The following is a 27192-nucleotide window of genomic DNA, read 5'->3' as shown; positions in this document are numbered from 1 at the left end:
AGAAACAACCGACTGAACATTTGAGAAAACAACATAACTGTTCAAAACACCAACATGACTCCAGACAACTCCTAGAGAAGCTCACCAGGAAGAGGAAGGACGGTAATCAGAAATCCATACATCATGCCCTCTCCACACCAGGATCCTCATCAACTTATTTATCCTTGGGTGGGAAGAGATTGCCCCACCCCTGAACCACAGAGGAAGATTCATGATAAGTGAAACAAATCTGTTCTCCAGTGGTCCAGGGTGGGGCAGTCTCTGTTTCTGGAACATAGAAAAGCAGTGTGCCCAAGGGAGGGTGGAGACTCAGCTCCTAGACTGAAAGGACTTGCTGCAATACTATTCTTCCAAAAACAGCTTCCAAAGAGGCCAGTCTATCAATCTTATAATGCCTGGTGAAAGCGTGGACAGACCTCCATGTAGGAGCCTTGCATATGATCTTTAAGGACAGAAAGGATCTGTACGCTACTTAAGTTGCCACCCCTCTAAGGGAGTGTGCCATAATGCCCAAAGGAAGGTCTATGCCTGTGGACTTATAGGCAAGGAGAATGCATCCTCTAACCTACCTACTATTGGTGGACATAGAGACTCTGCAGCCCAAGGAAGCTTTCCTATAAGAGATAAACATAGAATCAGTCTTATGCAATGGCTTGGCCCTATAATGTAGAAACTCAGAGCCCTCCTCACATCCAAACAGTGCTACTTTCTCTCTGAAGATGTTTGGGATTGGGTCAGACAGAGGGGACAACCAAGTCCTCCGACCTATGAAAGGCTGAATTTACTTTCAGGAAAAAGGCTGGATGCTGGGTGAAGAACCACCCTATTATTATGAAAAATACAGAACTCCTTGTCCAGAGAGCTCCAAGCGCTGACACCCTCCTTGCTGAAGTAATGTCCACCAGGAAAGTGACTTTAAAGGTAAATTCCCCAAGGGGACAAGTGGCCATTGGCTCAAAGGTTGTCCTGGAAAGAACCTTGACAACTACATTCAGGTTTTAAGTGGGGAAATGATGGACCTGTGGTGGAATGATCAGGGAAGTCCCACTCAAGACCCTCGTAATGGGGTGCTGATATAAGAACCTCTGTTTCTTAATTCCCTGATGGCAGAGATAGCTGTCACCTGCATCTTCAGGGTGCTGGTACTAAAACCTCTTCCCAACCCTTCTTGTAAAAAGAAGAGCACATTTTTCACTTTAGCTGACAGATGATGAAGAAGTGTTGGATTTATACCCTGCCCTTCACACAGAGTTTCAGAATGGTTTACAATCTCCTTCAGTTTGGTTTACAATCTCTCCTTCAGAGAGCCAGTTTGGTGTAGTGGTTAAGTGTGCCGACTCTTATCTGTGAGAACCGGGTTTGATTCCCCACTCCTTTACTTGCAGCTGCTGGAATGGTCTTGGGTTAGTCATAGCTATTGCAGGAGTTGTCCTTGAAAGGGCAGCTGCTGGGAGAGCCCTCTCAGCCCCACCCACCTCACAGGGTGTCTGTTGTGGGGGGAGAAGATACAGGAGATTGTAAGCCGCTCTGAGTCTCTGTTTCAGAAAGAAGGACGGGGTATAAATCTGCAATTCTTCTTCTTCCCTTTCTCACACCACAACAGATATAGGTGGGGCTGAGAGAGCTCTGAAAGAACTGTTCTTGAGAGAAGAAGCTCTGAGAGAATTGATGTTAGCTACTGGCTGCATGTGGAGGAGTGGGAAATCCAGATTAGAGTCTGCTGCTTTTAACTACCACGCCAAACTGACAGGGTTCAAGCCCCCGGCTGGAGCACCATGACTGGAAAATCTGCCAGCAGTTATTGTACACCCTGTTGGTGGAACCTTTCCTTGAGGGTATCGTAGTGTCAATATCTGTGTATCCTGTTTCTTTAAGTTGCTCCCACTAAACCTCCAGGCTATGAGGCTTAGTAACCTGGCCTGGGGGTGAATGATGGATTCCTTGCAGAAGGATTGATTGGTAGTAGGAGGTTCTTCCTGATACATAAATAAGCCTTTTACAGATCTATGGATGTGAGAAAGTCACCTTTCTGTACAGGACAAAAATGTATTTGGGTGTGTCCATTGTGAACTTTTTCTTGATTCTCCTGGGGTACGTTCAGACGTACCATTAGTGGCGACACAGCTCCGTCTCACTGACGGATTAAATATGTTCGTCCAGACATCCACATCTGGCAATCGAGTGTCATCTGGGGTCATCCCGTCTTGCTCTAGATCAATGCCACATTAATTTGATAGCGCAGAAAGTCCGGCCCTTTTTCATAAAAGCGGCACACGATTGGTTTTTTCCTGTTTGGACAGCTCATACGCAATACTGCCCCTTGGAATGTTTATTGCTCCTCCCACCTTTTTTTTTTTAAAAAAAGCTCCAGCAGACATGCGCATTGCCAGATCATCCGGGAATCTGAGATGATGCTTCTGCTTCTTCGATCAACACAGGATTGGAGGGGGGAGAGAACATTATCCCACTATTCAGAACAGAAAAAAAATCTTTTTTTTCAATGTGGAGGATTTCCAGATATCATTGTCACTGCCAATTTCCAGGAAAGTAGTTCCTGGCAGTCCCCTGGTTTGAATTGGCAACGTTAATTCCGGAAACTTCCCCCCTCCCCCCCCCACCTCTTAAGCAACATTTGATTTCTCACCTCCAAACAGTTGGGTGCATGTTCAATGGACCCACCCCCCTCCCAGGAATCACCAGCTGATTACACATGCTCCAAGAAAAGAGCATGATAGTATTGGATGTCTGATCGCTCAACAACAGGATGAGTTGCATTCTTGGATGCTCGTCTGATCAGCCCTGCATTGAATCAATATTCAGTGGTTCAAATTTGAGTGCTACACGCCCACTTTTAATGTGACGTGTGACCGCACCCCTGGTCAGCCATTTGAGGTCTAAAATGTCCCTCACATCCCTGTTCTTTTCTGGGACTATGAAGAAGACTGCATAGACCACCAAAGTCTTTTGTTCCTCTGGGACAGGTTCTATAGCCTCAGTGTCCAATAGAGGTTGTATGGCATTGTGGAGAAGATGTTTCTGTGGATGGGGATTTCTTGGAACCTGCAAAAATCTATCTGGTGGAAGCATACATAGTTACAAGGATCAGTCATTTGACATGGTGTATAAGACCCACCTGTAACCTACTGTAGTCTCCCAGTGAGCTTCAAGAAGCTGAAGATGACCTCTATTTTTGTTCAGTCTGTGATAGTCATGCTGAAGAGGTCTTTTTGGGTACATGTGGGTTCAATCCTGGTGTTCTGGAGAAGGAAGAACTACTAGTACCCGACTGCATAGGCTGCCACTTCCCTTTTGGGGTTTTGGAAGACCAAAATCCGGGGGTGTGCTTTGATTCAAGAAAAAAAGGGAAGTGCTTCTTAGGCTAACTGTCCTTGCAGGATGGCAGTGACTTCTTCTTGTCCTTATCCTCCAGTAGGTATCTGTCCATGCCTTCTCTGAAGATACATACTCCTCTGAACAGTACACTGGCTACTCTAGCCTAAGATGAAGGGTCCACTTTCCAACTGTGAAGCCAGGTATTTCTTCTGGCAGTCATGTTAAAGGCCATAGTTCTGGCTGACAGTTGGATTGAGTCAAAGGAAGCATTTGCTGAAAAAACTGCTGCAATCTTCTTTAGCTTGTCCTTCAGTTATTTGGATATGCCACTGTCTGCAGCTGATAAGTTGAAGCCCAGGAATAGATGGCTCTGGCAAACAGGGAACTTGTGGTGGAAACTCTGAGGGAAGTTGAAGATGCTTTAAAATTTTCATGCAAGGCCTCTTCAATCTTCTTGTCAGGCCATCTGTTCTGCAGGCAAAACTGAGTTGGAGCACAGACTAGTAGTCAATTACCAGCAGAAGTTTGAAGCGCTCTGCCACATCTGGTACCAATGTGCAGAATTTGGAAATGGTGGGGTGGTTTGACTTAAGCCTGGCTGGTGGTTCCCATTTGGTCTGAACCACCTTATCAAAAACAGCTGGAAATGGAATTCTAAAGGGGACTGCGCCCGCCTTAAGGAAGGCTCTGGCAGAACTAACTAGCTTTTCTGGGTTGGTGTCTCCACCTGTGTATTATTAAAAGAATTTCCAGAATGTGTAGCACTTTCAGAAAATTTTTGTAAAAGGCTTTCTGTTGGAAGAGACATGTCTGCATAGTGGTGATTATGGGGTCTTCCTCATCATGAAGCTCACCCTCTTTTTTCTGTGAGATCAGAGCTTTCCAATTCCTAATACTCATGGCCCAAGAGGGACTTGTCTCTCTGCTCTGCTTGGTAAAAGAGTTTAATCTTTTTTGGCTGGAAGGAAGATTGAGAAAGTCTGTTCGCCCCTCTGCTATGGGAGGCAGTGCAGGAGGAAGAATAATGATCATGCCTACTTGGCCCTTTACAGGAATTGCTGGAGTTAGAACATAAGAACATAAGAGAAGCCATGTTGGATCAGGCCAACGGCCCATCAAGTCCAACACTCTGTGTCACACAGTGGCAAAAAATTTTATATACACACATACACTGTGGCTAATAGCCACTGATGGACCTGTGCTCCATATTTTTATCTAAACCCTTCTTGAAGGTGGCTATACTTGTGGCCGCCACCACCTCCTGTGGCAGTGAATTCCACATGTTAATCACCCTTTGGGTGAAGAAGTACTTCCTTTTATCCGTTTTAACCTGTCTGCTTAGCAATTTCATCGAATGCCCACGAGTTCTTGTATTGTAAGAAAGGGAGAAAAGTACTTCTTTCTCTACTTTCTCCATCCCATGCATTATCTTGTAAACCTCTATCATGTCACCCCGCAGTCGACGTTTCTCCAAGCTAAAGAGTCCCAAGCGTTTCAACCTTTCTTCATGAGGGAAATGGTGGGGTGTTTTGACTTAAGCCTGGCTGGTGGTTTCCATTTGGAAGAGCCTGGGAGATGGCTTCCCTAATTTTTTTTGCATCTCCCCTTTGATCTATGCTAGGAGATTAGACTGAGCATTATCTCCTGCCAGATCAAACAAGAATCAATGAAGACAAGACAAACACTAACAACTACTTGAGGGTAAGTGGGAATCATAGCTCTCAGTCAAAGCACAGCTGATGGCATCCTGCTGCCTTGAGGCAGGGCCAAAGACTGGGTTCTGGGTGAGAAGCCCCTCCCTTTTCAGGAATCAAGTTCAGCAACTGTGCCTGCCCATAGGGAGGAGCTTCTCCTAGAAGTCTAGGCTACCCCAGAAGTCTCCCAGAAGTCTAGACTAGCAAAAAAAGAAGAGATTGGATTTCTACCCTGCCTTTCATTTGGAGTCTCAGTGGTTTGCAATCTCATTTCCTTTCCCTTCCCCACAACAGTGTAAGCCAAAATGCCGTCAAAACGAGGTTGGGGAATTAGTCAGGTGAGCACCTGGCTCCCTAGGGATCTTTTCCCAATGTATACAAGATTAACCAAACAGAGAGTAATGCTTAAATAATGGGGACTCTAATTTAGTAAAACAAATTAAAATTTATTAAGAAAAATATAGTCTTCCATACAGGATAAAATGCTCATACAATCACACATACAGTCCTAAGAAATATTATTAATAATAATAATAATAATAATAATAATAATAATAATAATAATAATAATAATAATAATAATAATAATAATAATAATAATAATAATAATATAGATGGATAGGGGAACATAAAGGGTAGACACACAGGGTAATATTTACCTATTGTAGTCTTCAAGGAAGGCTCCAATGGTGACAAAAGAGGACGGGGGAAATGGACCCAAAACTGTGGCCAGAATTGGGGATGGATCTAGACAGCGGAACTGGGGTACTGTTAAATGCACACATGAGTGGAGTTGGGTCAGAGGTTAAATAGACTACCTTAGACCCTCAGGGGCTGGGAGGTATGAGGAAGGAGAAAGGGGAGGCTCTGCAGTGACCCTAAGGGCTGGACTACTGCAGTAGCCAATAGAAAGTTCCTTGGTGGCACCTAATTGGGTACCTGCTCTTGACCAATGAACTTGCTTGGATCCTGTATACCTGAGAGAACTTTCAGGTTGAAACAGGCCCTGGGGCGGCTCCAAAGTGACAGTTGGGAAGAAGAATAGAGGTGACTACTGGGTGGGGGACACTTAAAATTAGATGGGCTTATCTAAAAAGGTGACAATAGAAAATCAAATCTTGGCCTAGGTAGCACCCGGATAAGACAAAAGACTTGGCTCTGGCAGGAGATAGTCTTCCTCTTCTTTAGTCTTCCTGGCCCCAGTCTTTGTCCTGGGTTTCGTTAGACAAAGGCTTGAGTGGTCTGGCAGGATCCATGCTTGGATAAGCTTGATTGTCTTATGCAGAAGTTGAAGCAGCTGTTGGATATGGAATCAGGAAAACAAGATGGATTCTGGTGGTGTTAGCCTTTGGTTCATGGAAACAGGCTGGAAACATGGTGGCATGGCTTCTTCCACTGCAGCAGCCAAGACTGGGCACACAAGGAACAGCTGGAAGTTCTGGCTAACACCCATCCAGAGATGTAGAATGCTGCTGCAAAGCTGAGGCTTATAGTATCCACATAAGCCTTAGAAACCGTGGGCAAAGTCCACTTCTTAGAGCAGATGTGTGCGAGTCAAAACTCCAGGCACCCTGGCAACCATATTGGTGATCACGATGTCCATATGTATGAAAAGTAGAGGGCTTTTCCTTACAACAGATGCCCTGTGAGGTAGGTGGAACTGAGAGAGCTCTTTTGAGAACTGCTCTTTCGAGAACAGCTCTGATACAACTTACGGCTGACTCAAGGTAACCCAGCAGGTACATATGGAGAAGTGGGAAATCAAACCCTTTTCTCCCAGATTAGAGTCCATGCTCCTATCCACTATATCAAACTGGCTTTCCAGTGCAGAGTCACAACAGTGGGCTGTTAAATGGAATCTTAATCCTCGTTAGACAGAGGTACGGTTGGTAAATGAATGATTAGTTAAGCATGGGGCTGTTCCCCCTGTTCTGAATATAGTTACACTCATCCTTAGGGATCAAATGCATCTATTTGAAGCACTTTTAGATGCAGCTTTAAGAGCTGATGCTCAGGGAGCAACTGTTGCATAAAGCATTTTACGTTAGCTTTGAATTGTTTGTCAACTGTGGCTCTTATTTGGTAGGACTGATCTTTCCACACTTATTTCATATAACATCCCAGGTGATTACAGAATGATGCCCCATGTTCTATGTGAAGCTACCTTCATTTGAAAAATGTGCAACTGCTCAAGGATTGAGCAGTCAGACTGTATAATTTCTGTTATACAAAGATAAATGTTCTAACGTCTGGTTTATTGAAGGTCACAGTTCAAGAGTATTGATATTCACTGATAAAGGCCTAAATTATCTTGGAATGGGGGTACCTTAAGATCCATTTACTCCTGTATGAACCTGACCACTGAAGCAGAGAAATAACGAGGTCTGTACAGACTTACTGGTTTGAAGTGAGGTTTACTTTATGATACCATAAGCAGAACCCAGTCGGGTACTCTAAAACGACTGAGTTAAAATCCTTCTACATACAGACAGTTTTATTCACACAGAAAACCAACAGGCAGGCACTACAGGCTTATCTGATTTCAAAGAGTCCCACCTCCACTAAATTCTCCCTGGTAAAATTCCATGATGAAGTTTCCTTATTTATCTATATATAGCAAGTCGCCTGTAGGAGGCTGTTCCCTTATCTAATCTTACAGCTGGAGTCACAGGAGGAGGAGAGACAGTGATTAAAGATGGGTCACGGGAGGAGGAGAGACAGTGATGGGATTATCCATTCACACTGGCACATCCCAGTATTTTTCCATCTAGAGAAGATGTGTGTGTGTGAGGGGGGAAGGGATACATATGCAAGGACATCTGGGACATATGCAAGTGACATGCTATAAACTGGATCAACTCATGTGTCTTTATGGCAAACACCTTGTTGTAATCTGGGTGATTAAGATACACACATTCAGACATAACTGGAAACATTGCCAGTTGCAGGCAGTCCACATTTGGCCACAATATTTACAATAGAAAAACCATTCCCTGACTAATTCCTTGTTCCCCTCCCCCCTTAGTCTAACAAAAGGTCTTCTTTCTTGAGTTCATGGAGGGTTTGTGTGCTCTATGCATGACAGTCTTTTCACAGGGAAATCTGTTTTTATTGCAGCCAAAAGGAATTCTTTTTCTAGAAACACAACTTGGCAGTGGGGCTGTTGTTGTGATCAGCTGAGGCAACTAGCCTTTTGCTAGGCAGAGGAATTTCCCTGGAAATTAGTTTTCTCCACAACTCAGTTTGGATGGGGTTCTGAGGGAGGCCTTCCTTCCAACATCAATGAGGCATGGCCAGGCAAATTTCAGGACCTCTGGATAGATATGGAAGAGCCTGGAAAACATACTTGGAGAAACAAACAAACAAAACAACAATAGTAGGTGCTTTTCCCCTTTTAAGCTTTCCTTGGCTGTCCACAGATTGACATAACTTGAGTCCAATCCCGTTGAGATAGGGTTGCACACATTAGCTAAATTACCACACTTGCTTTGGACAGGAGACTTCTCCTCACATGGAGTTTCAGTTTGACAAGGTCTCTACCTTCCAATGATAAAGAGCAGATTTCATACACCATACATTATGCAGGACATAAATCCACAATATAAACCTGTGCATCACTTCTCATAATTCAGGCTAGTGCACATCCATATAGAAAGCGTGCACCTAGAGGTTCATGAGAGGCTTTTTACTTTGTTGCAACAAATATGAATTTTAAAAAAGAAAACATGAAATTGTGCACAAGATTGGAACTCCAAGAAAAGATTACCAGAGTTGGTAACCCCTGGATTATGAAAATGGTCACAAAAAAGGAAGAAAAACTTTTGCTATAGCTTTGGAATATATGAAATTGTCAAAAATAAGAAAAACTTCAAAAACAAACAAAACAAAACGGAGGCCTCAATAGAACAATGCCAGCTTTAACATACATGTATGCGAGGGATCAGACCCAAAATGATTAGAGAACTGGATCAGAGAATTTAAACCACTGGAAATCAGTGGGGTGATTAAGTCCCACTGAACCCCATTTTTCTCTGTGCCAGCTCATCCAAAATTTGTTCTGTGAGTCTCACATAGGTGTGAGAGTGGGTAACACTATCCTCTTCCTTGGGTAACAATATCCTCTTACCAGTGACCCAGTTATTCTCAGTGTCGTGTTTCCCATAGAAATACCTTTTCTAGATTTGTTGGTAATTCACTAGGCAGAATTCCTGAAAACTCTTAGTCTTCATTAGAAATCTGAACTTTAATAATGCTCTGCATTCCTCAAATGTATATCTTCATTTGCTCTCTTAATGTCATTTATAGTTATGTTCCATCTATGAACTGTGCATATCAATCTTCCTATTTAAGCTATTTGGTGAACCTCTTACCTGTGGAAAGAGGCATCTACATGCTTATCTATCTTATTTTATGCCTCCACCTATAGTATGTTGTTAGAGCTTGATCTTTTCTGAGTGTTTTGTTTAGAAAATCCTTTCTATGTTTCGTGTTGAAATAAAAAAAAAACACATTTCTTATACTTTATAAAGTCCCACCCAGTTATTATAGTTCACCTTTTTTCTTCTTCTGAAAACCTAAGTGGTATTCTCAAAAATCACCCAATGTCCTTTTACTTTCCATTCTTTTTCTATACATCTTCTGAATTTATCCCAATCCATTTTAAATCCCTCTAAATCATAGTCTTTCAAGATTCTTGTAAGTTTATCCATTTCACTCCATGACATAACTTTTACAATCCAACCCCATTTTTCTGGTATTTTATCTTGCTTCCATAACTGCGCATATAATGTCCTAGCAGCTGAAAGCAAGTACCAAATTACAGTTCTATCTTCTTTTGGAAATTTCTCCATTTGTAATTCCAATAGGAAAGTCTCTGGAGTTCTCTTAAATTCATATCCCAAGATTCTAGAAACTGTTGAATCATTTGCCAAAACTGTTTCACTCTTTCACAAGTCCACCACATATGGTAGAAAGAACCTTCATTCTGTTTACATTTCCAACATCTGGCATCTGGGGGAGCTGTTTTTTGAGGCAGAGGCACCAAATTTTCAGTATAGTGTCTAGTGCCTCTCGCCAAAGTACCCCTCAGGTTTCAAAACGATTGGACCAGGGGGGGTCCAATTCTATGAGGTGCCCCTATCCTTCATTATTTCCTATGGAAGGAAAACATTTTAAAAGGTGTGCTGTCCCTTTAAATGTGATGGCTAGAACTCTCTTGGAGTTCAATTATGCTTGTCATACTCTTGTTCCTGGCTCCGCCCCCAATATCCCATGGCTCCACCCCCAAAGTCTTCTGGCTCCACCCCCAAAGTCCCAGATATTTCTTGAATTGGACTTGGCAACCCTACCCTACTGGGAACTGTGCAAGAGAAAGTCCCTCTCGCTTAGAGGCTTCGTCTCCTCTCTTTCACACAGGCACACACACCACAGAAATCCTCCCAGATCCTAGCTTCTGTGCTTCAGCTTCAAAGCGGAGCCTAATAGACAGAGCTTAAGGGGTGATCAGGCCCTTCGTCTCTCCTAAGGAGAGGTAATCAGAATTCCCAGACAGTTCATACTCACAATCCTAAAGATCTTCCAATTCCCTGGACACGTCGGTTCAACCAGGCATGGGATCTTGGTTGGCGAACCGGACACCTTCTCCCACTGGGGCGGAGAGAGCTGGACTTGATAAAAAATGTGACCGTGGCGCCTAGTCCGGTCTTCCTGCCATGAAGGTGGAAGGCAGATAGCTATGCAGCCACCCCAAAGGGAAGGAAATATCCTACCCCATTATTCCCATTGGTCAGTGCACCAAAATGAAGCGAAGAAATAACAAGGTCCGCACAGACTTACTGGTTTGAAGCGAGGTTTACTTTATGGTACCATAAGCAGAACCCAGTCACGCATGGGTCCCCAAAATGACTGAGTTAAAATCCTTCTACATACGGAAAGTTTTATTCACACAGAAAACCAGCAGGCAGGCACCACAGGCTTATCTGATTTCAAAGGGTCCCGCCTCCACTAAATTCTCCCTGGTAAAATGCCATGACGAAGTTTCCTTACTTATCTATATACAGCAAGTCGCCTGTAAGAGGCTGTTCCCTTATCTAATCTTACAGCTAGAGCTCACACCCGCTGGGCGGTATAGTCAGTTTCTAACGACAGTTTTACAACAGACCCCTTAGTTTGAAGACAAAGCATATTTTTACTCAATATGATAAATATTATTATTATTGGGGGTATTAATTAATTAATGATTCAGAGGCTGCCCCTTCACCACCATCTGAGATCTGTGTCAGGGGCATTTTACTGTGTAAGGCAGGTGACTATGAAAGCAGACCTTTCCTGTGTTGGTGTTTTGGCTGTGGGATTTCCCTCTCAGTTCTGCCATCTACATCAGTGTCTTTTAAGCACCGGGTGAATTTGTCCTGTTTACTCATACTTTTTTTGGTCACACATAGAGGGCATCTCTGTTTCATTGTTATTATGCCACTCTGTTCTATTTTTAATTGTTATTCCTTTGTGTTTGCATTTCATTTTTTAAAAAGTCATCTTTGAGAGCCTTTGTGACAGCCTTTGTGGGGTATAAATGGATTAAAGAACAATATTACTGGTTAAGAATATTACTATCTCTGTATGTTTCAATGTATAGTATGATTTCCCCTAATTTATATTCTGATGGCTATTATGAAAACTGTATGTACAACTGTTGAAAATAACACTTTTTTTTGCAAATGAGACTATGGAAGAATACTCAATCAAAATATTTTATATATTTAGGGGTTTGATATCATTGTCAAACTTTAATGCAAATGGGAGATTACGTTAATGTATGTTAGTCTTTGTCATATTCTAAAAAATGGTTTGCCAGGTAACTAGCTTTCAAATTTGATTCGACTGAGTTATTTGAAGTTATTTTAGTTAATAACTAACTTTAAAGATTAACCTGTGTTAACTGATTAAGAGGTTAAATCTAGTCAGTTGTTAATCTGTTGTTTAATAAATTATGAACACTATCTCAACACAAAAAGATGAAAAAATAAAGTTTTTTTTTTTAAAAAAGCTTCTTTAGGCAGGTGAAAGGGACATTTATATTGGAATCTATTTTATCTTATCCTAGCCAGACATTCTGTTCTGACAGCAGTATCTCTTATAACAGCTTCCAGCATACCCAATCACGATCAAAAAAGCTTAAAACTTCAGAGGACAAGAAAGTGTCAACCATACTGGTTGGTACAGAAATCACAGCCACTGAAGCACCTATGGATGGCTTCAAGGTCAATGAAAAGCCATTAGAGAAAATAAAGACAGTAAACACTGAAGTGTCTTCTGGGGCAGAACAAGACACAAGAACGATACAGATGGATCAGAATTTATTGGATAGCAAAAAGGTCTCAGGTGAGGAAAATGATATTATTTCCTGTAGAATTCATAAGTAATTGATACTGTGTGATTCTATAAATCTGTGTGACAATCTCCATATTATGAGTTGATTCATGTAACCAAAGAATGTCTCCTACATTGTACTATGGTGTTAATACACCCATAAGCCCAGGACTTTTTCTGTACCAGGAACTCCTTTGCATATTAGGACACACACTTCTGATGTAGCCGATCCTCCAAGAGCTTAAAGGGCTCTTACACAGGGCCTACTGTAAGCTCTTGGAGGATTGGCTACATCAGGGAAGGGGGGTATGGCCTAAAATGTAAAGGAGTTCCTGCTACAACAAAAGCCCTCTAAGCCTATTAGAATGTAAAGACATTGTTCATTTAAAGTGAACCTTCCCTTTAAATGATTGGGAAGAAAGTGGAAGTCTGCCCTGCAAGTGGAAAATTCGCTGCTTGCAGGGTAGATGCACGTGGCCCTCACTTGAAAAGAGTGGGCATCCTGAGCACCTGCCCTGCAAGTCATGAATTTGCCACTTGCATGGCAGACATGCATGGCACCTGCTCTTTTCGAGCGGGGTTGTGGACAGTTGTTCCCCCACTGGCCAGCTGGGTGGTGTTTGGGGAAGCCCCAAAATCAGGGGATCTCCAGCCTCCACCTGGGGACTGGCATCCCTATGAGGACTAAACATTAACAATGGCATAATGCTGTTGTAATGTAGGTGTAGTAGTGCAGGCCTCACTATTTTAGTATTTTTGTCAACTTCTGACAGCTATTAAAAATAGCTACAAATGTGTATCCTTCTGGATTCCTTCCAGTTACTCCATAGAGGCAGCTATCTTCTATAGAAGTTTCCTGTATTTAGCATCCATTCTTTCCCCCATCTGTTTTACAGTTGACCTATGCTCTGTACTACTCCATCCCTCCCAGAGACTGACACAAGCAGCAGGGTTTTCTTGTCAGTTTTTACCTCTATGCAATGGGCAATGGGCTTTTCCTGCTCATTTGGCAACAGTTGCCAGGACTAATTCTAATATTAAGCTAAGAATGAAGAGCCTTGTGACACCTTCATGGCTAACAGTAGTCTTCTGGTATAAACCACTAGTTTTGCTGCAACACAATGACCTGGACATTATGCTGGAGCTTAAACAAAGAATTGGAAGCGTATATAGAGAGAAAGAAGAGAGAAAGTTTCATAAGGATTAGTTACCTATGCAGACTTTTAGAGGTAAATCCATTAAAAGAAACCTAAGATCATTCTCCTGGGAAGTTTAATGTTTGCATAAAGAGGTACTCAGATAATTGCTTTAGAAACTTTGTCTATGAGCCCCAAATGTTATGTTGGAAATACCTCCTTGTTTAGTACCAGAAAATCAGTCTATTGTATATAGAAGCTGTGTTTTATTCATTTTGGAGGCCTGTGTAGAAATCCCATTGAAATGGGTGGAAAGTGCACAGCATCTGCTGGTTTAGATGAATTTGAGCTCTAAATAATTTGCAATTCTTTAGTTACCAAAGCTGTTTTTTTTATTCCAGATTTCACCAGTGGTTCTCAAGTATTGTTTTTTCACTCTTTGAATTTTGTCTTGTTAGCTCACAACTCTTCAAGCACACATCCTAACCATGATCCTGTAATGAAAAAAGTACAAACTGAAGATGAAGAGAAAGAAAACTCTGCCTTTGTTCAGTTCTGTCCTGAGGAATCTGGACTGGCCTTGCTTTCATCTGCTAGCTGTAATAAGGAAGGAGATTTAAAATCTTCAGTTTCTTCAAGGCAGGCTGTAGAGTATGCTTCTTCTGAAGCTGAGAGTTTGGAGAAAGAAGAAACTATCAGTGTATCTACAGAAGAAGATGAGATCAGTGACCTTGAAAGCAGTGAAAGTGGCCTGGAACCTGGAGAAATATCACTAGTAAGAGAAGGGTTTGGGGAGGAGTGAATAAAAATATCTATCCATTGTTTTTGATAAACTCCATTTTTTTGTTTGTTTCTTGGAATATGTTCAAAACTCTATGAACAGACCTTGGTTTTTTAAAGTGCCTGGTATGGCATTAGACAGTTTTTGTTTGTTTTATTCTTATATCTAAATATTTTCCTCCTCTTTTTAACACTTTTGTGTGTCGTATACTTAACACTCTGTCTCACCCAAGTCTCACAACAGCTATGAAGTCAGGGCTTTTTTTTGAGCAGGAACACACAGGAATGGAGTTCCGGCTGGCTTCGTGCCAGAGGGTGTGGCCTACTATGCAAATGAATTCCTACAGGGCTTTTTCTACAAAAAAGCCCCATGTGAAACAATGGTGACACCAGGGGTGTGGCCTAATATGCAAATGAGTTCCTGCTGGGCTTTTCTACAAAAAAGCCCTGTATGAAGTTAATTATTTGTTTTCAAATAGGTCTGAGAGGAAAGTAGAGATGTGTTGGGTCTGGTTTAGGATGGCTGGTCAGGTCAGGCAGCCGTCCTTGCCTTCACTTAACAGAGTGCTCCTTTTGAGCTTCAGCGCAGCAGTGTGGCCTAGTCTAATGGTTACCACACTATCTCACAAATTACACAGAGAGCCTTTGCTTTAGTTAAGAAACCAATACTGGTGGATTTATTTAAAGAAACATAACATATAAGTGTAGTGGAAAGAAAGAGCGTCTACTTTAACTAACTGCAGATGGCTTTGTATTGATAGTAGGCCATCTGCTTAGTAGAGATCAGGAGCAGAGACACCATGCTGTTCCTCCTGATGCATGCAAGGAAGAAGAACAAAAAGTAGGAGAACAAAGAGGAAGTTCCCTGAGATTACGTTCTTTTGGGTAGAGATGTTACGGCCAGAAGGCCAATCCATTTGAAAGAAAGGAGTTCTGGACGTGTGGGTCAAAGAAGCAAGCTTTTATTTCATGATTTGCAAATCAAGGAGAGATCAGGCAAGCAGTCTCACCCAAATTTCTGAAGTCTGTGTTGGAGTGCAGCTCAAATTAAACTTCCCCTGTCCCGCCTATCCTGACTATGTAGACCAATCGGTCAACAGCCTCACAATCTTCCTGCCCTATCCCGTTCAATCTAACACACACACCCCTTTCCCCCCTCCCCATCTTCCTAAGCTATACGTGACGCTTGTACGGTCACTACTTCCGTTTCATCAGTTAACTCTCATTTCCCCATTTCAGCATAGACTAAGTTTCGTCCTACCCTTTTATGGCTAGGCAGTGTTTCCTGTACATAAACTTTTGACCCTGCCTGTTGCATAAACTTCTGACCTTGTGGTGTAGCTGCATTCCCTGCTTTGTACAGCCAGCTATTCTATAACAAAATGAGACACAACTTATCAGAGAGAGTGAATGAAAGCAGAGCAGACACAAAGGAAACTGATATTGTCCTAGCTATCTAGCTTATTCTGTGGCAGAGATGTTGAACTCATTTGTTATGAGGGCCAGATCTGATATAAATGAGACCTTGTTGGACCAGGCCATGTATGTCCCAAAATGTAATTCCAGGTAGCGGAGATAAAAACTTTATAAAAGACACAGACCAAACACAAATAAATATGTTATAGATCATAGAGTTGGAAGGGACTCCAAGGTCATCTAGTCCAACCCCCTGCACAATGCAGGAAATTCACAATTACCTCCCCCCACAAACATAACCTTTTTTTTTTTAACTTAAAATATAAATATGCTTAAAACATTAACTTTCTTGCACTATTTTGTTGCTGATGCCCCCATGCTGCCTGGAGTGAGGAGTCTACAAAACTAAGCTGGAGTGTTGGCTACAAAACTACAGTCTGCTGCAGAAAAATAACTACAACTCCTAACAGGCAGTGCAATAATAGGCAAACAGCAATGTATATTGGTCAGTATGAGCCTACAATTTGGGAGGCTTAGTTTCAAAATCCCAAGTCTGTAAAATGAAATGTGCTGGGTGAACCTGGTCTGCACAAACACTCTCAGCCTAATGTCCACTTCAGTGGCTTGCTTTGCACACACACAGACCCACTGGATTAAAATTTGGCTTCAATCAAACAAAGACTTGAGGGGGAGAGAGGGAAAGAGGAACAGACCCAGCTCCTATCTTAAAGAAAACTCTGTCAGTTTTAAGGTGCAACTAGACTCAAAACTGGCTTCGCACACACAGAAATGCAGGGTGGGGGGAAGGAATCAGACTCAGCTTCTCTCTTAAAGAAAACTCTGTTGGTTTTAAGGTGCAACTGGACTCAGACTTGGCTTCAATCACACAAAGATGCAAGGGAGGGGGAGAGAGAAAGAGGAATCAGACATGCTCCTATTTTAAAGAAAACTCCATCAGTTTTTAGATGCAACTGAACTCAAACCTGGCTTCATACACAGAGAGACGTGCGGGAGGAGGGAAAGAGAAAGCAGACCCAGCTTATACCTTTTTAAAATCTTAGTTGGTCTTAAGGTGCTGCTGAACTCAAACTTGGCTTCGCACACACACAGACCCACAGTAGCAAGGTGAGAGGGAGGAGTATCCAAGTAATAAGGGGGTGGGATTTGCATGGGAAAACAGTAACTAGCTGATCACAGCCACCTGGAAAAAGCCAGTCATGTGGAGCTGCCAATCTTACTGCTGACCCCAATAGTAATTGGCAGTAAATCTTTAATGGGAAGGGGGATTGTGTGGGGAGCACTCTGCACATGGGGTGGATTAAAGACCTTGGGGGGCCAGTTCTGGCCCATGGGCCATATGTTTGACACCTTTGCTCTATGGTGTTTATGGTCTTGGAGAACTGAGCAAGAGACATTGCCAGTCTATTCTTCTAACAGGATGTGCAATATTTTTAATCCATATTTTTCAGTTTGGGTCTTATATGTTTGAAAGGTTTTTGTGTTATGGTTTTAATTTTAATAAATGGTTTAAACTTTGGAAACAGCTTTTCTCTCTCTTTCAAATTATGGGGTTCTTGCCAGTCATTCCTCACCCCCTTACTGAACCCGGTGGGAATGGGAGTCCTAGGAAAGGTTTCTATACTCCAAAAACTCCCTAACAGAAAGCTCTGACCTGTCTGTGCAGTGTGTATATTATGCCCCCATTCTTTGTGTTAATTTGGAGAGGACTATCTACAGCAACCTGAAGAAATTAAACTACATCAAAATAATTAGATGACATTTTTGCAGTGCCTTTGAGCATTTATCGTAACTATATATTGCTTTTGTTGAGACAGAGCAGTATTATTTAAATTCATGGTGTGGGTGGCTGGCTGAAGCTGAAAGGATAGTAGAAGGCCTAAGGACTGTTTTTGGTGCATTACACTCTCTTAGCCACCATCCTGCATAGAAGTGCTGTTCGTATCATCCCATTTACAAAAGCCATCTAATTCTGATGTCTTCCCATTGAACTTGTAAATATTCATGTGACTGAGATGCCAGGAAATAATAGCATAGCTGTATCCACTAACTTGGGAGGCTCTATCTGCTCCTGGCACCCGCAGAGAACAGCCCATTTTGGATGCCAGATGTTCCTAGGAGAGTGGAAATATACGTTTGAGCTAAGAATAAAACAGCACTTGCCCTTTTACAGACATAAATAGCAAGCTCATCATTGTTTTACAGAGAGAGGAGATTTACCAGTCCCAAAGCCGGTCATTCTGTTTTAATATAAAGTGCTAATAAGCATCTTCTCAATGGTGAGATTGTATATTGCAGCTTATGTTTAATTCATTTGCTTGGGTACTTTTTAGCTATATTCCTAAGTGGGTTTTCAAATATTTGCCAATATGTTTACATGCTGTGTCTGTCTTGTAGTAGCACAAAAGCATTTATAGGAATGTTGTTGAAAAAGCTAACCCTTTGTCATTCTGCACAGCAACCTTTTGTTGTGTAATGAATCCATCCTATTTTTTAAATCATGAAAACAGCTGCACAGCATTAAACCAATGATCCTTCTAGGTCAACATCCTGTTTCCTCAACTGGCTATACCTAGCAGTGTCAGGAAGCGATACAGCTCCAGGGTACTAACAGAGTATTCCATTTCATATTGCTCACTGCCAGTCTCATGAATTCCAAGCTTTATAGGCAACTTAACAGTTGGAACAGAAGTTTGGAGCTATTACCTAATATCCACTGATATTTTTTCACCTTCAGTAATAAGCAGAGTTTGGACATTCATACAAAATCCTAGGAATCAGTAAATTCGAAGAGTTTGCTACAGTTAAAGGAATCTCAGCATGTATTAAATGAAGAAAACTGACTGATTCCTAGGGATGTATATTTGGATCTACCCGAGATGAAAATAAACCTGAAAAATACCTTGTTGGTATTTTTCTGGTATGTCACACAGCAGGGGACCAGGGAGGGCCTCTACTGGCTGCCACCACTCTGGTAAGGGTCTGTCTTGGAGAGTGCAGAGCACCTACCCACCTCTGGCTTCCTACTTAACAAAACACCTTACCTGTGACCTCATGAAGAGACGTGAGGATCTAAGCAGTATAACAATAAGTTTATTGTAACTGCTCAAAACAAAAAGTGGGTTGTAAAAACTTGTGTAACAGTGAATATGAGAATAACAACAACAAAGGTAGTGCAAAGAAATAAAAGCCCTGATGCAATTAACTAAACCAGGGGTGCCAAACATGTGGCTCGGGGGACGAATCAGGCCCCCAGAGGGCTCCTATCAGGCATCTGAGCAACTGACTGTTGTCTACTTCCTTCTCCCTCTCTCTTGCTTCCTTCTCCATCATGGCTTGCTTTGCCAGGCTTGCTTAATTACATTGGAGCTATAGAACAAAATCTCTATTTTCCTCCACTGGCTGAGGCTCCTCCTTTGGGGGAAGTGTGGGGGAGGGAGAGCTTGCTTTGCCAGGCTCTCTCAATCGCACAGCAGAGCTACTCAGCCAAGCCTCTCTTCCTTTTATTGGCTGAGGCTGCTCTCCTTACTGGCCCCCAGGGAAGGAAGGAAAGAGCCAGAGCTTCTTTTGCCCAGTTCCCTGGAGCCCATAGGAGAAAGTTACAAATAAAGCACCAAGTGCTAACGTTTTAAGCATGTTTTAAGTTTTTTTTAAAAAATCTTTAATTGTGTTTATCTATGCCTTTTATAAAGTTTATATCTCTGCTACTTGACATTGTGTTTTATGACACAAATGGTCTGGCCTGACAAGGTCTCATTTATATCAGCTCTGGCCCTTATAACAAATGAGTTCAACACCCCTGACCTAAATGTTCCTTCCTCTAATGACAACACCACCCTCCTTGAATGAGGGATCCCTCCTGCTACAGGTTCTACTCAGCTTAGCATGCCCAGAGAGAACACTGTCTGTATCTAGCCTTTCTATGTTTCTGCCCAAGTCCCATTCCTCTGAGCTAGTTCGCCCACCCAATCAGAGGGACAGAAGGAATTATGGAAAATGTAGGCCCCATAGCTACTCTGACACTGGCTTCCTTGGAGCTTGTAGGCCTCACTAGGCCCAGGATCATAAAACAGGGTATATTTCTGCTTTCCAGATATTTCTGGGTTTTCTCAGGAGGGGGGAATCCCAAGGAAATCCCAGATGTAGTTGGGAATTTCAAATAGATCTGAAAACAGTTGTTTGTTAGGCAGGCTTATGCATTCCCTTTAAACTTCAAAGGGTCTGCAGACATCAGCCCACAAATCAGCTGTTTAAACTGGACTGCAAGAGAAGCGAGCCCAAGATCAGCTGGGCTGGTGGGCAGTTGAGAGCTCCCTGCAGGCGCAGCTCTGTGCTGCCTTCTCTTGTCACCCAGTTTAAACTGGGTGGTAGGAGAGAGCAGCCCAGCTGAGATGGGTGTGATCATGGGGAGCTCATTGCTCCCTATAGGTACAGCTCCGTGCTTCCTTCTGTTGCTGCCTGGTTTAAATCAGGTGGCAGGAGAGGTCAGCCCAGTGGAATTGCCTGGACACACAGGAAACTGATTGCTCCCTGCTGGTGCAGCTCTGTGGTGCCTTCTCCTGAAGGTTGGTTTAAACCAGTCTGCAGGAGAAGCCAAGCTAACCCCAGGATTAGGCTGGTATTTTTACCTGTATATTTCAGTTTGAGTCTACTGGAAAAATACCAATTTAAAAATTGCAGGCCTTTATTCAGTCCTCAACACTGGGGGATGTAATCTTGAAAGCATTTGGAAAAATAATTGCTTCACTAATTTAAATTTTGAGTAGTCGCTGTTGCCTCTATGAAGGAATAGTATGGGCATTTCTTGACTCAGGGTTCTCTTGTAGGGCTGCCAACTCCATGTCACTCTGATATGGACTTATTTAACTCCATGTTGTGAGACACTTCAGCTGTCCATTTCCACATGCACTTCTATTAAAAGGACAGGGTGTTTTTCTTCAGGCCTGTTGGAAACTTTATCCACTTGTTTTGTATCATTAGGAGAGGGCATTGCTGAATGGCATCAACGCACAGGTCACTAGAAAAGTTTTCAGCATCTTCAGACACAAAGTTTGAGGACCATTGCCTTAAACAGCGTTTCTTGTATGCAGTCAGCTGTCAAGGCCATTTCAAGTGCTATATATCCTTATAAAATCTCACAATTGCCTAGTGTTTTAGTAAAGTATGCTCTACAGGAAAAAAGAAGGCCATGAAACCATCCCTAAGAATTCCAAATTATTTTATCAGCCACAAAAGAGATTTTCTTGTGTTCCCTGTTTTTTGGAGGGGACCAGGAATGGCAGAAGTACCAAACATGGGGAAAAGGAACAGCAGGACTCCCACTTAAACTGCTCATCTGGCTGCCTGATAGTAACCATGCTAAGCCAAAGTCCCACAGAATCAGCTTAAGAAAAGCAATTCCCAAGTGAGACTTGGAGCCCTGATGGTTTTGTGACAAAACTGAATTCTGAGATTCTCAGCACTGCTGATCAGAAGTGTCTTTTACTTCAAAACCCCTGTACAACTGCAATTTCTGTCTTTTTCTCTTGAGGAACACCTGGCTGCATTAGCACTTAAGGTTTTTGTCATAAAGATGTGTTCTGTTCTCTGGCAATAATGTCACTTTCATTATGCTTTCTTGACTGTCTTCTAATTCTAGTCAATTTTATTTTAATAATATTCATCTTGTTTAATGATAACATGTATATGCATGTAACATTTTTTACAGGAGTAACCTTATGTGTATATACTCCCTCCCCCAATTTGCTAAGCACATTAACAAAGCCTATGTTATGAACCTGTATGGCAGCTTTGTTTATTGTACTAGTCTCTCCTCATTGCCATTTTTCATAGGGAATTTTGGATGAGGGTTCAACAGCGTTGCAGGGATTGTGCTGATGCCCTGGAGTGGTCTGTTAGTGGAAGTGAGAACTGTCTCCTCCCTGGTGGTTTTTTGAAGAACCTGTAAGGAGTTTTATTTCGTTGAGTTCTCTGTTTTTATCTTGGGGACTTTTATGATCATGGTACAATTGCTGTGTACTGTTGGCATTTTATGCTGATGTTTCAACTGTGTCTTTTGGCTTTTGAAGCTTTTTAGTTGCATCAATTTTGTTGCTATCAGCCTCTTTTTATTTATGCTATTAAGTGCCTTGAGCCCACATTTGCAAGGAAAGGCAGTATAGAAATATTTTAATTAAATTATCTCTTTTAGAGAAATCAAGGAGAGCGATCAAAAGCATCTAAAAGCTGGCGACATCCACTAAGCAAACCCCCTGCCAGATCTCCTATGACATTGGTTAAACAGCAGGCAACAAGTGACGAAGGTGAGCATGCTTTTACCATCCTCTCAAAATAATATATCTTTAAGCCAATATAAATACATTGGCATATAGACGAACATTTTACAAGGACCAAAGATATTTTGAGTAAGCATCAGAAACATTGCTGCTGTAAATAAACTGCATCAAAATCTTTCAACATAATGTAATTTTTAAAGTACATTTCTACCTTTTTTGTCTGTTAAATCCTTCTAAACGCATTAAAAGGAACTTGTAAGAAGCTCAGAACAGTACGTAGTTGCTTACATACTACATGGAGGATATAAGCTCATCCTGCAACCAGCTAGTCTTTGCTGGATTTCTCAGCAATTAGCTTTAGCACAGAACATTGCACTTTATTGAATGAATGCAAGCAGAGCTAAACAGACCACCTCTGGGCCTTCTGAACCAACAGCGAACTGCTTTGCTCTCTCTCTCTCTCTTTTTTAATATGAGCATTCTCGTTGGATCTTGAAAGAAATCTGATTCTCCAGCTGACCTTGGTTATTATCTGGTTTGTGAAAGAGACACTGTTTTTGTTCTGAGCAATATCAGAATTACCAAGTTTCTTTCATTAAACTTTGAATTCTGTGTGCAAGTGCTTTGCTTTTGTCAGTCTAGTTGAGAAAAGCTTCCCCATGGTGTGCATTAATGTTGATCAGTCTGAGATGCTGACAGCATGTTCTACACAGCATCTTCCTTTTTTGTGACTTGTCTTCAGCAGTGCTGCTACACTTATGATAAAAGAAAATGCTAATCCAGATATCAGGTCAGCTGGAAGGTAAAAGGTAAAATAGAAGAAAGAATAGGTTAGATGTCAGCCATTTGAGGTCTGAAATTCCTTCATCTTTCAGTGTCGGTTGAGCATCCAGTCCTTGCTGACAAAACATATGCCTCCAAATTGATTGGCTTGATTTTGTCATGAATGCAGATTTCTTGTTGGTGCTGCCATTGATTCTGAGAATTGTGGCTTGATTGTTCAGTACTTTGGAAATTCAGTTTACTCAGAATTGCTGAATCAGGTGAACATGTCTGTTCAAATTCTTGATGAAATAGAAAAAGGGTGCATTTTGCAACTGCTTATGCAAATATTTAAATCTACCATGGTTATTTTCCTTTATGATGTATTTGCAGTGTAAGCTATAGTACTGTCCATCAGATTGTATCTCTGTTTTGACAAATCATGCTATCAGAATCATATTTTATCACAGCAATATGTATTATATCAATTTTCATGTGATATGAAAGTATTTTTGACCTCTCTGAATATACTTTAACTCCAAACAATGTAAACGTAATTCTGTGATGTATAATACATTTCAGATCGTCAGGGCAATTCTGCATTTCTTTTGTCATTCCTTTTTTCAAAAAAACGTTTCTCTTCCTTAAACTATCTCTTAGCAACTCAATTAGCTGCTTTTGTGTATCTTTTTAAAAAACAGATTGTATTATTGGGATTTAATATTTAAACCAATACAAAGCATTATTTCTCTTGTAACTAATTGTATGAGGTCACAGGGGTAGTTATGAAGTGAGATTCTGCTTTGTTGGGAGATATTAAAGCTGCTGACTTGATAAAAATTTTGTTCTCCTTCTGCCAAATGTTAATTATTTTAAAGACAAAGGAAAACCGATAAATATAGAGTTGACTATTCAGGCTTCATTCCTATGTATACTAATATACTTTAGGCTTGGTACCATGTATGTGATTACTTGACCACAGCTATAACAAAAATGGAAATAAGCAGCGCTGTTGTAACCATCTTCATTTGAGCCCATCTATATTCAAGTCACCTCTTGCTCTTACAATAGCAAAGAAATGACTAAGAAACAGAGAGAAGGTGATAAAGGAAAAAATAAAGCAATCTCTGTGGATATCATTGTTCAGTTAATTGTTTTCTTTTGAGTACTGTGTTAATATAGTGATTCTGAACTATTTCCTAATGAGATAGCCATAATTTTTTAAAGGCTGAAGCTCCTAATAATGAGGAAACCCAAAGCAATGACAAGCAACATAGCATGAAGGGTACCTGCCCAGATTTATTTTCAGTTTACTCTGCCTAATTGGATTTTTATCTGTTGAAATGCCCCACAGGGAATGCCACATCACTCAAATTATAAATTTGTATGGGTAGAAGACTGATTATTTATTTAGAAAATTTAAATGCCACCTCTCCAGAGATTTGCTCAAGGCAGCTCACAAAATCATATACTGACAACATAAATACAAGTCGTAAAATAGTAAACTCCCATCTCCTGGCTAGGTTAATACAAAGGCTTAGATCTTATACTTTACTTGAGCATGCACAGCACTTTCCTCCATTGTATTGCAGAGTGCATTCCACTGGCAGTAGTCAGATCACACTCATGCAAGGCCAACATATTGCATGAGCAGAATGTGCCTAGTACTCAAGGAATTTATTCCACATAGAAGGACAGCACTACGTGAGTGGTTTCACTAAGTGAGTCTTAAGCAATAAGTGAGTCTTACAATTTATGGCAGATTTATGGCAGATCAAGATCTCCAGGAATATACTGGAACAGTCCTCTAACTCTACTGAGCAAGACAGGAAGTGCGTCAAGCAATCTATAAGGTTGAAGGTGACAGAGACAGGAAGCAGTAAAGAAAAAAGCCTACTCTACATCATAGAGAAACATCGGCAGCCATTGCTGGGAGGTCCAATTTAAAACATCCAGCTCTGACGCTTACAGCAAGCGCCAGGATCGCTCCCTCCACCCTCTGAACCCAGCGCTTGCTTTAAGCATCAGAGCTGAAGCCATGCAAACAGGCAGGGAGAAAGCATGCCGCCCCCTCCACAGCCGACGCTTGCAAAGCGCTGGGTTTGCGGAGGGGGCGGGTGTTTCCTCTGTTCCTGACTGCCTGGCTTCAGATGCTGCTGATAGCAAGGGCTGGGATCAGAGGCAGCCAAGGGCTGGGATCGGAGGGGATCGGATCGGAGCAAGGGCTGGGATCGGAGGTGTTTGCGGAGGGGGGTGTGCTTCCTCTATTCCAGTCTGCCTGGCTTCAGCTGCTGCTTATAGCAGGGGCTGGGATCCCAGCCCCTGCTATAAGCAGCAGCTGAAGCCAGGCACAGAGGAATCACCCCCCTCCGCAAACCCATCGCTTCACGAAGCGCTGGGTTTGAGGAGGGGGGGGCTTCCTCTGTTCCTATCTGCCTGGCTTCAGCTGCTGCTTATAGCAGGGGCTGGGATCCCAGCCCTTGCTATAAGCAGCAGCTGAAGCCAGGCACAGAGGAATCACTCCCCCCCTCCGCAAACACAGCGCTTCGCGAAGTGCTGGGTTTGCGGGGGGGGGGTGATTCCTCTGTGCCTGGCTTCAGCTGCTGCTTATAGCAAGGGCTGGGATCCCAGACCCTGCTATAAGCAGCAGCTGAAGCCAGGCAGATAGGAACAGAGGAAGCCCCCCCTCCGCAAACGCAGCGTTTCGCGAAGTGCTGGGTTTGCGGGGGGGGGGGTGATTCCTCTGTGCCTGGCTTCAGCTGCTGCTTATAGCAAGGGCTGGGATCCCAGACCCTGCTATAAGCAGCAGCTGAAGCCAGGCAGATAGGAACAGAGGAAGCCCCCCCCTCCTCAAACGCAGCGCTTCGTGAAGCGATGGGTTTGCGGAGGGGGGTGATTCCTCTGTGCCTGGCTTCAGCTGCTGCTTATAGCAGGGGCTGGGATCCCAGCCCCTGCTATAAGCAGCAGCTGAAGCCAGGCAGACTGGAATAGAGGAAGCACACCCCCCTCCGCAAACACCTCCAATCCCAGCCCTTGCTCCGATCCGATCCCCTCCGATCCCAGCCCTTGGCTGCCTCTGATCCCAGCCCTTGCTATCAGCAGCATCTGAAGCCAGGCAGTCAGGAACAGAGGAAACACCCGCCCCCTCCGCAAACCCAGCGCTTTGCAAGCGTCGGCTGTGGAGGGGGCGGCATGCTTTCTCCCTGCCTGTTTGCATGGCTTCAGCTCTGATGCTTAAAGCAAGCGCTGGGTTCAGAGGGTGGAGGGAGCGATCCTGGCGCTTGCTGTAAGCGTCAGAGCTGGAGCCAGGCAGGCAGGCGCGGGAAGCGCCGGGACGGAGGCAGCGGATCCCCCCCCAGGAAGGTATGTATGGTACCTTCGCTCCATAAGACGCACACACTTTCCCCCCCACTTTTTTGGGGGAGAAAAGTGCGTCTTATGGTGCGAAAAATACGATAATTGCTTTTGAGAAATTGGTGTATTAATGTTTTTACTTCTGTAGATTCTATGCCTTGATTTCAATTAAGTTTGGTGGTTGGGGAAGGATGTATAGGCTCCAAGCCAAAGCTCACAGGTATGCTGAAGAGGGGTGAAGAGAACAGTGCATCTTCTCTATTACAAATCCTCTCTTGTTAGAATAAGTAAGGATTAATACCATATCTAATTAGCTGAGAGGACTAATCATCTCAGGTAGGCAGGTATTTATTCTCTTGGATAAAAATTACTAATAACTCTGATATAGCGCTATAGAATGGTTTTAAAGTTGATATGTAAATTATGGTTTTATATGTTTTATTGGACTGATTGTTTTTATAATGTTGTAAGCCGCCCTGAGTCCGCTTGCGGAAAGGGTGGGATATAAATGGAAAGTAATAAATAAAATAAATAAATAAAAATAATAAATATAGTCCAGAATGGAGGATGATGTTTCAAGAATAGGAACTAATGAATACATGAAGCTGCCTTGGTCTGTCAGTATTGTCTACTCAGACTGGAAGCAGCTCTCCAGGGTTTTAGGTAGAAGACATCTACCTCACTTACTATACCAGATCCTTTTACCTGGTCTTTAGTACTTGATCCTTTTACATTCATAGACCTCAAGGCTGCTTTTGACTCAGTAGCTAGAAAAGGCTCTGGGAGAAGTTAAGGACAGAAGATTATTATTTTTGATTCATCAACTCTAACTCCCCTTCTGCTCAAGTGATTAATGATTTGTGGTTCTTCCTGTCCTGCAATGATTTTCACACACACATATAGCCTCCAATAATTTGCCATCACTACTATATGCCGATGATATAATCTTGCTTGCAAGATCAGTGATGGGAATGTGTATACTCTTACAATCCTACTCAGATTACAGTTCTGAAGAAGGCCTGGTTATTAATTACTCGAAAACTCAAGTTCTCCCTT

At 42.4% G+C, this 27192-nt stretch overlaps 1 protein-coding gene across 3 annotated transcripts in view; it reads left to right on the top strand.

Moving 5' to 3' along the window:
• Positions 1-27192, top strand: part of KDM4C (lysine demethylase 4C) — a 390817-nt gene that overhangs the window by 203580 nt on the left and 160045 nt on the right. For all 3 annotated transcript variants that reach the window (XM_060237364.1, XM_060237363.1, XM_060237365.1), the window contains exons 11-13: positions 12169-12407; positions 13990-14306; positions 21936-22047. In XM_060237364.1, coding sequence (XP_060093347.1) covers positions 12169-12407; positions 13990-14306; positions 21936-22047 — 668 coding nt within the window. The remainder of the gene's footprint in view (positions 1-12168; positions 12408-13989; positions 14307-21935; positions 22048-27192) is intronic.

Source organism: Heteronotia binoei, chromosome 4 (genome assembly GCF_032191835.1).
Source record: "Heteronotia binoei isolate CCM8104 ecotype False Entrance Well chromosome 4, APGP_CSIRO_Hbin_v1, whole genome shotgun sequence".
NCBI classification, from domain to species: Eukaryota; Metazoa; Chordata; class Lepidosauria; order Squamata; family Gekkonidae; genus Heteronotia; species Heteronotia binoei.
This window is presented reverse-complemented; position numbering and strand designations above follow the sequence as displayed.